We start from the raw sequence: 12,254 nt of genomic DNA on the forward strand, positions 1-12,254 counted from the left end.
TAACAGTCTTTGATAATTGGGTAATAGTCCCGGTCTTTGATAATTGGGTAATAGTCTAAACTCACGGTCTTTGATAAATGGGTAATAGTCCCGGTCTTTGATAAATGGGTAATAGTCTGAACTCCCGGTCTTTGATAAATGGATAATAGTCACGGTCTTTGATAATTGGGTAATAGTCTAAACTCACGGTCTTTGATAAATGGGTAATAGTCTAAACTCACGGTCTTTGATAAATGGATAATAGTCACGGTCTTTGATAAATGGGTAATAGTCTAAACTCACGGTCTTTGATAAATGGGTAATAGTCTAAACTCACGGTCTTTGATAAATGGGTAATAGTCTAAACTCACAGTCTTTGATAAATGGGTAATAGTCACGGTCTTTGATAAATGGGTAATAGTCTGAACTCCCGGTCTTTGATAATTGGGTAATAGTCACGGTCTTTGATAAATGGGTAATAGTCTAAACTCACGGTCTTTGATAAATGGATAATAGTCACGGTCTTTGATAAATGGGTAATAGTCTAAACTCACGGTCTTTGATAAATGGGTAATAGTCTAAACTCACGGTCTTTGATAAATGGGTAATAGTCTAAACTCACAGTCTTTGATAAATGGGTAATAGTCACGGTCTTTGATAAATGGGTAATAGTCTGAACTCCCGGTCTTTGATAATTGGGTAATAGTCACGGTCTTTGATAATTGGGTAATAGTCTAAACTCACGGTCTTTGATAAATGGGTAATAGTCTAAACTCACGGTCTTTGATAAATGGATAATAGTCACGGTCTTTGATAAATGGGTAATAGTCTAAACTCACGGTCTTTGATAAATGGGTAATAGTCTAAACTCACGGTCTTTGATAAATGGGTAATAGTCACGGTCTTTGATAAATGGGTAATAGTCTGAACTCACGGTCTTTGATAAATGGGTAATAGTCACGGTCTTTGATAACTGGGTAATGGTCTGAACTCACGGTCTTTGATAAATGGGTAATGGTCTGAACTCACGGTCTTTGTCGAACTTGGGTAACGTTGCTCCGCTGGCAGCCATCTCAGGATCCACCGTCTCCAAAAATATAGTCCAGGGATTCTCGTTGTCGCTCAAGTCTATCATCTGGGGAGAACACACACACAGGGTTACACACACACACACCAGTCCCTCTACTGTCTTCCAAGAGACGACAGGACAGTTTCCAGGTCAACCTGGTGGTTGTGTTACTCACAGACTTGCTGCAGTCTGCCTCGTAGTCCAGCATGGCAGGTCTCTTGGTGCCGTTGCTCCGGGCCTGCATGGGCCACAGCCTCATCTGGTCCTGTGGGAATCCCTGTAGCACATCAATACACTGTCAGACTGGGCCTACACACAAGCATGGTTCCTCTCCAGGGTTCTTACTTCAACGTCCTCCGGGAGAAGTAGAACCGTGGTGGAACAGCAGGTTAAAAAGGTTAACGGAGGAGAGGACAGCAACACACAGAGAGACTGAGACAGAGAGAAGACAGGAACAGAGAGAGAGAGAGAGAGAGAGAGAGAAAAGACAGGAACAGAGAGAGAGAGAGAGAGAAAAGACAGGAACAGAGAGAGAGAGAGAGAAAAGACAGGAACAGAGAGAGAGAGAGAGAAAAGACAGGAACAGGAACAGAGAGAGAGAGAGACAGGAACAGGAACAGAGAGAGAGAGAGACAGGAACAGGAACAGAGAGAGAGAGAGACAAGACAGGAACAGAGAGAGAGACAGAGGAGACAGGAAAGGAGAGAGAGAGACAGAGAAAAGACAGGAACAGAGAGAGAGAGACAGAGAGAAGACAGGAACGGAGAGACAGAGAGGAGACAGGAGTCTCACCATGGTCTGGGAGAGATTCTGGACAAACTCCTGCAGCGTGGAGCTCTTCAGGACCTTGAACACAGTGTACTTCACCTTCTCCTCATCATACATGTCATTACCCTGGTGACCACAGAACTGGTCCTCTGTCACAATCTGGGAGGAGAGAGAGAGGAGGAGAAGAAGGAGAGAGGGCGAGGAGAGCGGAGGAGAGAGGGAGGAGGAAGGGAGAGAGGGCGAGGAGAGCGGAGGAGAGAGGGAGGAGGAAGGGAGAGAGGGCGAGGAGAGGAGGAGAGAGGGAGGAGGAAGAGAGAGAGGGCGAGGAGAGAGAGAGAGCGGAGGAAGAGAGAGAGGGCGAGGAGAGAGAGCGGAGGAAGAGAGAGAGGGCGAGGAGAGCGGAGGAAGAGAGAGGGAGGAGGAAGAGAGAGAGGGCAAGGAGAGAGAGCGGAGGAAGAGAGAGTGCGAGGAGAGCGGAGGAGAGAGAGAGGGAGGAGGAAGAGAGAGTGCGAGGAGAGCGGAGGAGAGAGAGAGGGAGGAGGAAGAGAGAGAGGGCGAGGAGAGCGGAGGAGAGAGAGGGAGGAGGAAGAGAGAGGGCGAGGAGAGCGGAGGAGAGAGAGGGAGGAAGAAGAGAGAGGGCGATGAGAGCGGAGGAGAGAGAGGGAGGAAGAAGAGAGAGGGCGAGGAGAGCGGGAGGAGGAAGAGCGGGTGGGAGAGGAGAGCAGAGGAGAGAGAGGGAGGAGGAAGAGAGAGAGGGAGAGGAGAGCGGAGGAGAGAAAGGGAGGAGGAAGGGAGAGAGGGTGATGGGGGAGACAGAGGGAGGGGGAAGAGACATGGAGAGAGAGAGACAAGTGATTCATAACACCAACATTCTCCAAAAGCTGTTCTGTTATTATCTGGACCTGTGACTGGGGGGGGGGGGGGGCCTCCAAGTCTTACCTGGACCTGCATGTAGAGATGGGCCTCCTGCCGCTCCTTCCTCTTCTGAGCCTCAACCCTCTTCTCCTCCTGAAGCCTCTCCACCAGCTGCTGGGGGATGTCCACGTCATTTACAGCCAGCAGCACCTCACCTGGGGGGAGACGGGTAAACACAGGGTTACCGAATCATGTGCTACAAAAAGGTAGTATAAGGCTTCATAGCATTGGCTTAGTGAGTGATCAGGTTTCATTGAGCAAAACATCAGCGCCACAAGGTGACTTACTGAGTGGTAAAGCGCCACAAGATGACTTACTGAGTCGTAAAGCGCCACAAGGTGACTTACTGAGTCGTAAAGCGCCACAAGGTGACTTACTGAGTGGTAAAGCGCCACAAGATGACTTACTGAGTCGTAAAGCGCCACAAGGTGACATACTGAGTGGTAAAGCGCCACAAGGTGACTTACTGAGTCGTAAAGCGCCACAAGGTGACTTACTGAGTCGTAAAGCGCCACAAGGTGACTTACTGAGTCGTAAAGCGCCACAAGGTGACTTACTGAGTCGTAAAGCGCCACAAGGTGACTTACTGAGTCGTAAAGCGCCACAAGGTGACTTACTGAGTCGTAAAGCGCCACAAGGTGACTTACTGAGTCGTAAGGCGCCACAAGGTGACTTACTGAGTCGTAAAGCGCCACAAGGTGACTTACTGAGTCGTAAAGCGCCACAAGGTGACTTACTGAGTCGTAAAGCACCACAAGGTGACTTACTGAGTTTGGACTCGCGGATGTACACCAGCATGTAAGCGTTGGTGCAGTGACGTACTGACAGGTCGTCGTCATGGCCACCGTAGTTGTGTTCAATGGCTTCCTCCTTGGTGCACCGTGACACCACGTCATCATCAAACTTACACCACTGGAGAGGAAGGGGAGAGGGAGAGACAGAGAGACAGAGAGAGACAGAGAGAGACAGAGAGAGACAGAGAGAGAGAGAGAGAGAGAGACAGAGAGAGAGAACAGATGTACCTTATTAAGAAAACAGTTTATGTACCGTCATTGTATCATCTCTCAGGACACGTGAGCAGAGTGTTGGCTGCACATTATGACATCATTTCTCAGGACACGTGAGCAGAGTGTTGGCTGCACATTATGACATCATCTCTCAGGACACGTGAGCAGAGTGTTGGCTGCACATTATGACATCATCTCTCAGGACAGGAGAGCAGAGTGTTGGCTGCATATTATGACATCATCTCTCAGGACAGGAGAGCAGAGTGTTGGCTGCACATTATGACCTCATCTCTCAGGACACGTGAGCAGAGTGTTGGCTGCACATTATGACATCATCTCTCAGGACACGTGAGCAGAGTGTTGGCTGCATATTATGACATCATCTCTCAGGACAGGAGAGCAGAGTGTTGGCTGCATATTATGACATCATCTCTCAGGACAGGAGAGCAGAGTGTTGGCTGCATATTATGACATCATCTCTCAGGACAGGAGAGCAGAGTGTTGGCTGCATATTATGACATCATCTCTCAGGACAGGAGAGCAGAGTGTTGGCTGCACATTATGACATCATTTCCCCTTTACTGTGTTAATAACATGATAAAACACCTTTCAGGTTGACAAAACCCCATTAATGATCCAATATACTACTGCTGACTGATTGGTGGGTTGGGGGACTCACAATGGGCTCCTTGACGCTGACTTTTCCGTCTCCTTTGGGGTTGAGGTAGACAACATAGTGTCCTCCGTGGTTGTCTCCACTGTGGACCAGCACGGCATGCAGGATGTAGTTGGCCGGGTCCTTAGAGTCAGTCTTCTGGAGAAACTCATCCAGGGGAAGCTGCTCCGGAAACTCAAACCTGGGAGGAGAGACAGAGACACAGCGAGGAGGAGGAGAGACAGAGAGAGGGGGAGGAGAGACAGAGAGAGGGGGAGGAGAGACACAGAGAGGTGGAGGAGAGACACAGAGAGGGGGAGGAGAGACACAGAGAGGGGGAGGAGAGACACAGAGAGGGGGAGGAGAGACACAGAGAGGGGGAGGAAAGACACAGAGAGGTGGAGGAGAGACACAGAGAGGGGGAGGAGAGACAGAGAGAGGGGGAGGAGAGACACAGAGAGGGGGAGGAGAGACACAGAGAGGGGGAGGAGAGACAGAGAGAGAGGGGGAGAGACAGAGAGGAAGGAAAGGTATTTCTGTGATCAGTATTTTGGTCTCCATGTTCCTCCTGTGTTGTAGCTTCAATATGAGCTCCATTCAGGACATCAGACTCCCTGGTGAAGCAGACAGGAATGTGCTGTGTTACCCCAGTGGGGCTTTGGCCTACACTGGGGGGGTTAAGTTACCATGACCTACACTGGGGGGGGGGGGGGTTAAGTTACCATGACCTACACTGGGGGGGGGTTAAGTTACCATGACCTACACTGGGGGGGGTTAAGTAACCATGACCTACACTAGGGGGGTTAAGTTACCGTGACCTACACTGGGGGGGGGGGGGGGGGGTTAAGTTACCATGACCTACACTGGGGGGGGGGGTTAAGTTACCATGACCAACACTGGGGGGGACGGGGTGTTAAGTTACCATGACCTACACGGGGGGGGGGGGGGGGGGGGGGGGTTAAGTTACCATGACCTACACTGGGGGGGGGGGGGGGGTTTAAGTTACCATGACCTACACTGGGGGGGTGGGTGTTATGTTACCATGACCTACACTGGGGGGGTTAAGTTACCATGACCTACACTGGGGGGGTTAAGTTACCATGACCTACACTGGGGGGGTTAAGTTACCATGACCTACACTGGGGGGGTTAAGTTACCATGACCTACACTGGGGGGGTTAAGTTACCATGACCTACACTGGGGGGGTTAAGTTACCATGACCTACACTGGGGGGGGGGGGGGGGGGGGGGGGGGGGGGGTTAAGTTACCATGACCTACACTGGGGGGGGGTGTTATGTTACCATGACCTACACTGGGGGGGTTAAGTTACCATGACCTACACTGGGGGGGTTAAGTTACCATGACCTACACTGGGGGGGTTAAGTTACCATGACCTACACTGGGGGGGTTAAGTTACCATGACCTACACTGGGGGGGTTAAGTTACCATGACCTACACTGGGGGGGTTAAGTTACCATGACCTACACTGGGGGGGTTAAGTTACCATGACCTACACTGGGGGGGTTAAGTTACCATGACCTACACTGGGGGGGGTTAAGTTACCATGACCTACACTGGGGGGGGGTTAAGTTACCATGACCTACACTGGGGGGGGTTAAGTTACCATGACCTACACTGGGGGGGGGGGTTAAGTTACCATGACCTACACTGGGGGGGGTTAAGTTACCATGACCTACACTGGGGGGGTTAAGTTACCATGACCTACACTAGGGGGGTTAAGTTACCATGACCTACACTGGGGGGGTTAAGTTACCATGACCTACACTGGGGGGGGTTAAGTTACCATGACCTACACTGGGGGGTTAAGTTACCATGACCTACACTGGGGGGGGTTAAGTTACCATGACCTACACTGGGGGGGGTTAAGTTACCATGACCTACACTGGGGGGGGGGGTTAAGTTACCATGACCTACACTGGGGGGGGGGTTAAGTTACCATGACCTACACTGGGGGGGTTAAGTTACCATGACCTACACTGGGGGGGTTAAGTTACCATGACCTACACTGGGGGGGTTAAGTTACCATGACCTACACTGGGGGGGGTTAAGTTACCATGACCTACACTGGGGGGGGTTAAGTTACCATGACCTACACTGGGGGGGTTAAGTTACCATGACCTACACTGGGGGGGGGTTAAGTTACCATGACCTACACTGGGGGGGGGTTAAGTTACCATGACCTACACTGGGGGGGTTAAGTTCCCATGACCTACACTGGGGGGGTTAAGTTACCATGACCTATACTGGGGGGGGGTGTTATGTTACCATGACCTACACTGGGGGGGGTTAAGTTACCATGACCTACACTGGGGGGGTTAAGTTACCGTGACCTACACTGGGGGGGGTTAAGTTACCGTGACCTACACTGGGGGGGTTAAGTTACTGAGACCTACGCTGGGTGTACAAAACATTACGAACACCTGCTCGTTCCATGACAGACTGGCCAGGTGAATCCAGGTGAAAGATATGATCCCTTATTGATGTCACTTGTTAAATCCACTTCAATCAGTGTCGATGAAGAGGAGGAGACCTGGTTAAAGAAGGATTTTTAAGCCTTGATACAAGGCTTGTCTATGTGTGCCATTCAGAGGGCAAGACAAAAGATGGAAGTGCCTTTGAACGGGGTATGCCAGGCGCACCGGTTTGTGTCAAGAAATGCAATGCTGCTGAGTTTTTCACGCTCAACAGTGTCCTGTGTGTATCAAGAATGGTCCACCACCCAAAGGACATCCAGCCAACTGGACACAACTGTGGGAGACATTGGAGTCAACATGGGCCAGGATCCCTGTGGAACGCTTTCAACACCTTGTTGAGGCCATGCCCTGATGAATTGAGGCTTATCTGATGGCAAACTGGGATGCAACTCAATATCAGGAAGGTGTTCTTAACATTTGGTATAGTCAGTTTACCTGTGGAATCAACATGTTTAGACAGGTGTGTGTGTGTTACCTGTGGAATCAACATGTTTAGACAGGTATGTGTGTCGGTGTGTAGGTGTGTATTACCTGTGGAATGAACATGTTTAGACAGGTGTGTGTGTGCAGGTGTGTGTTACCTGTCGTTGATCTTGATGTTTTGGTCGGTCTGAGGGTCGTACATGAACCTCATCAGCTGCAGGTGCAGTATGGGAGGGAAAGTCAGGAACTTCACACCCTTCTCCGCTTCCTGAAAACACACACATGACCGGTAAGTCTACTGACTCATCATCCGTGTGTCCTACCTCCAGTCGATTATACAGGACCAGAGACCCCCCAGGTCTGAATCTAGACCCCCCAGGTCTGAATCTAGACAGAGAGTATATAGGACCAGAGACCCCCCAGGTCTGAATCTAGACCCCCTAGGTCTGAATCTAGACCCCCCAGGTCTGAATCTAGACAGAGAGTATATAGGACCAGAGACCACCCAGGTCTGATTCTAGACAGAGAGTATGTGTAGATTATAAAGGACCAGAGACCCCCCAGGTCTGAATCTAGACAGAGAGTATGTGTAGATTATATAGGACCAGAGACCCCCCAGGTCTGAATCTAGACAGAGAGTATATAGGACCAGAGACCCCCCAGGTCTGAATCTAGACAGAGAGTATGTGTAGATTATAAAGGACCAGAGACCCCCCAGGTCTGAATCTAGACAGAGTATGTGTAGATTATACAGGACCAGAGACCCCCCAGGTCTGAATCTAGACAGAGAGTATGTGTAGATTATACAGGACCAGAGACCCCCCAGGTCTGAATCTAGACAGAGTATGTGTAGATTATACAGGCCCAGAGACCCCTCAGGTCTGAATCTAGACAGAGAGTATATAGGACCAGAGACCCCCCAGGTCTGAATCTAGACAGAGAGTATGTGTAGATTATACAGGCCCAGAGACCCCCCAGGTCTGAATCTAGACAGAGAGTATGTGTAGATTATAAAGGACCAGAGACCCCCCAGGTCTGAATCTAGACCCCCCAGGTCTGAATCTAGACAGAGAGTATATAGGACCAGAGACCCCCCCAGGTCTGAATCTAGACAGAGTATGTGTATATTATACAGGCCCAGAGACCCCCCAGGTCTGAATCTAGACAGAGAGTATGTGTAGATTATACAGGACCAGAGACCCCCCAGGTCTGAATCTAGACAGAGAGTATGTGTAGATTATAAAGGACCAGAGACCCCCCAGGTCTGAATCTAGACCCCCCAGGTCTGAATCTAGACAGAGAGTATATAGGACCAGAGACCCCCCAGGTCTGAATCTAGACAGAGTATGTGTAGATTATAAAGGACCAGAGACCCCCCAGGTCTGAATCTAGACCCCCCCAGGTCTGAATCTAGACAGAGAGTATATAGGACCAGAGACCCCCCCAGGTCTGAATCTAGACAGAGTATGTGTATATTATACAGGCCCAGAGACCCCCCCAGGTCTGAATCTAGACAGAGAGCATGTGTAGATTATACAGGCCCAGAGACCCCCCAGGTCTGAATCTAGACAGAGAGTATGTGTAGATTATACAGGACCAGAGACCCCCCAGGTCTGAATCTAGACAGAGAGTATGTGTAGATTATAAAGGACCAGAGACCCCCCAGCTCTGAATCTAGACCCCCCCAGGTCTGAATCTAGACAGAGAGTATGTGTAGATTATAAAGGACCAGAGACCCCCCAGGTCTGAATCTAGACCCCCCAGGTCTGAATCTAGACAGAGTATGTGTAGATTATTAAGGACCCAGAGATGTTCAACTAACTGACCCTTCTCTGGTCCAAAGAATTGATTTTGACCAACAAATCCGTCCTAAGAATTTTTGAAATCCCGTTGCGGCCCTGGAACCAAACATGATTGGCCAGCTGTTCTACAACCTCACCTATAGGCCATGTTCATATAGCACACTTACACCCATCATCAACTATATAACCTCATTATTAATATGTTATGTCGCCTGAGTGTTTATAAAACATCTATAAATCCTGTACACACCCTTTATAAAGCCTGAATAAGGCCTCATCAGTAGTTATATAAAGCATCTTAGCCATACATATGGCCTTTATAAAGCCTGAATAAGGCCTCACCCGTAGTCATATAATGCATCTTTTAAACCATACATACGGCCTTTATAAAGCCTGAATAAGGCCTCACCCGTAGTCATATAATGCATCTTTTAAACCATACATACGGCCTTTATAAAGCCTGAATAAGGCCTCACCCGTAGTCATATAATGCATCTTTTAAACCATACATACGGCCTTTATAAAGCCTGAATAAGGCCTCACCCGTAGTCATATAATGCATCTTTTAAACCATACATACGGCCTTTATAAAGCCTGAATAAGGCCTCACCTGTAGTCATAAAGCATCTTAACCATACATAAGGCCTTTATAAAGCCTGAATAAGGCCTCACCTGTAGGCCGTGTTCTCCTGCGTCGTATTTGTTGTCTCCGTCAAGCTGCTCCACAGCGACATAGTCCTTAAAGGACTCAAAGACTAGAGAGAGAGAGAACAAACAGTTAGACACACACACACACACACACACCTTGTGGTTAAAGTGTCTGCCCTGAGATTGAAAGGTTGGGAGTTCCATCCCCGTACGAGTCATACCAAAAAACAGTAGAATTGTGATTTGAAGCACTCAGCATTAAGGACACAGGGAGTAAAGGCCTTGTGCATGTGGAACTCCGATAAACCCTTAACCCTAGAACAGCCTGGCCTTTCAGCCTATCAGAACACGCTAGAGAACGTTGCCAGGTATCCCCTTTAGCATAAGCATCAGATGCATATCAACCTGCAAGGTGGCAAACATGCCTGATTAAGTAAATAAACGAGTGTAAATTATTAATTGCATTAAAAAATATTCATGGAAATATATAAATGTAAAAAAATATATATATAGTAATGTGTTTAGAGAGTCAAGGATCTGTTTAGTTTAATTTTAATTCCTAGCAGGCTAGTCTTCTTTGTGTGTTCACTGTTCCTAGCAGGCTAGTCTTCTTTGTGTGTTCACTGTTCATAACAGGCTAGTCTCTGTTGTGTGTTCACGGTTCCTAGCAGGCTAGTCTTCTTTGTGTGTTCACTGTTCATAGCAGGCTAGTCTTCTTTGTGTGTTCACTGTTCCTAGCAGGCTAGTCTTCTTTGTGTGTTCACTGTTCATAGCAGGCTAGTCTCTGTTGTGTGTTCACTGTTCATAACAGGCTAGTCTCTGTTGTGTGTTCACTGTTCATAGCAGGCTAGTCTTCTTTGTGTGTTCACTGTTCATAGCAGGCTAGTCTTCTTTGTGTGTTCACTGTTCATAGCAGGCTAGTCTTCTTTGTGTGTTCACTGTTCCTAGCAGGCTAGTCTCTGTTGTGTGTTCACTGTTCCTAGCAGGCTAGTCTCTGTTGTGTGTTCACTGTTCCTAGCAGGCTAGTCTCTGTTGTGTGTTCACTGTTCCTAGCAGGCTAGTCTTCTTTGTGTGTTCACTGTTCATAACAGGCTAGTCTTCTTTGTGTGTTCACGGTTCCTAGCAGGCTAGTCTTCTTTGTGTGTTCACGGTTCCTAGCAGGCTAGTCTTCTTTGTGTGTTCACTGTTCATAGCAGGCTAGTCTTCTTTGTGTGTTCACTGTTCCTAGCAGGCTAGTCTCTGTTGTGTGTTCACTGTTCCTAGCAGGCTAGTCTTCTTTGTGTGTTCACTGTTCATAACAGGCTAGTCTTCTTTGTGTGTTCACGGTTCCTAGCAGGCTAGTCTTCTTTGTGTGTTCACGGTTCCTAGCAGGCTAGTCTTCTTTGTGTGTTCACTGTTCATAGCAGGCTAGTCTTCTTTGTGTGTTCACTGTTCCTAGCAGGCTAGTCTCTGTTGTGTGTTCACTGTTCCTAGCAGGCTAGTCTTCTTTGCAATCAACTTGTCTGACAGAGAAAATGTGAAGAAGTTGTCCATGGTCACATTTCTGCCTTTGCCCATGTAAGACTCAAAACCACACTGTCAAACAGTCTCCCACCCTGCCGGCCCGGTCTCCCACCCCGCCGGCCCGGTCTCCCACCCCTCCGGCCCGGTCTCCCACCCCTCCGGCCCGGTCTCCCACCCCTCCGGCCCGGTCTCCCACCCCGGTGTCCCACCCTCCGGCCCGGTGTCCCACCCCGCCGGCCCGGTGTCCCACCCCGCCGGCCCGGTCTCCCACCCCGGTGTCCCACCCTCCCACCCCGCCGGCCCGGTCTCCCACCCTGTCTCCCACCCCGCCGGCCCTGTCTCCCACCCCTCCGGCCCGGTCTCCAACCCTGTCTCCCACCCCGCCGGCCCGGTGTCCCACCCCGCCCGCCCGGTGTCCCACCCCGCCGGCCCGGTCTCCCACCCTCCGGCCCGGTCTCCCACCCCTCCGGCCCCGTCTCCCACCCCTCCGGCCCCGTCTCCCACCCTCCGGCCCCGTCTCCCACCCCGCCGGCCCCGTCTCCCACCCCGCCGGCCCCGTCTCCCACCCCGCCGGCCCCGTCTCCCACCCCGCCGGCCCCGTCTCCCACCCCGCCGGCCCCGTCTCCCACCCCGCCGGCCCCGTCTCCCACCCAGCCGGCCCGGTCTCCCACCCCGCTGGCCTGGTTTCATCTTTCCCCAGATAGGGAAAGTCATTGAGCAAGTACTTGGTTTGCACATCAGCGGCGAACCAAAACTGAGGTCACATGTTCCATTATCAGCTTCTATTGGCCAGTCAGCCACTGATGATATTTTATACATTTTAATGTTACATTTATTATGTTACTAGTTTTTTTTGCTTATAGTAGCCAGAGCAATGCTGCCTCACTAGAGGTCATGAGCTGAATGAATGGACAGCAAGGAAAACACTTTAAAAACACTTTAAAAATAGATAATTGTGGAATTGCATGTAATTGATTAAAAATAAACTTG

General features: G+C 49.9%; 1 protein-coding gene across 7 annotated transcripts in view; it reads right to left on the bottom strand.

The window, feature by feature from the left end:
- The window catches only part of usp7 (ubiquitin specific peptidase 7 (herpes virus-associated)), a 71,848-nt gene that overhangs the window by 29,421 nt on the left and 30,173 nt on the right, over nucleotides 1-12,254 (bottom strand). For all 7 annotated transcript variants that reach the window (XM_031814466.1, XM_031814467.1, XM_031814474.1 and 4 more), the window contains exons 11-18: nucleotides 9,786-9,868; nucleotides 7,470-7,579; nucleotides 4,418-4,595; nucleotides 3,499-3,643; nucleotides 2,756-2,886; nucleotides 1,841-1,975; nucleotides 1,224-1,325; nucleotides 1,009-1,114 (exon numbers count right to left, since the gene is read on the bottom strand). In XM_031814466.1, the coding sequence (XP_031670326.1) occupies nucleotides 1,009-1,114; nucleotides 1,224-1,325; nucleotides 1,841-1,975; nucleotides 2,756-2,886; nucleotides 3,499-3,643; nucleotides 4,418-4,595; nucleotides 7,470-7,579; nucleotides 9,786-9,868 (990 nt within the window). The remainder of the gene's footprint in view (nucleotides 1-1,008; nucleotides 1,115-1,223; nucleotides 1,326-1,840; nucleotides 1,976-2,755; nucleotides 2,887-3,498; nucleotides 3,644-4,417; nucleotides 4,596-7,469; nucleotides 7,580-9,785; nucleotides 9,869-12,254) is intronic.

The sequence above is a fragment of the Oncorhynchus kisutch genome, unplaced genomic scaffold (genome assembly GCF_002021735.2).
Source record: "Oncorhynchus kisutch isolate 150728-3 unplaced genomic scaffold, Okis_V2 Okis06b-Okis10b_hom, whole genome shotgun sequence".
NCBI lineage: Eukaryota > Metazoa > Chordata > Actinopteri > Salmoniformes > Salmonidae > Oncorhynchus > Oncorhynchus kisutch.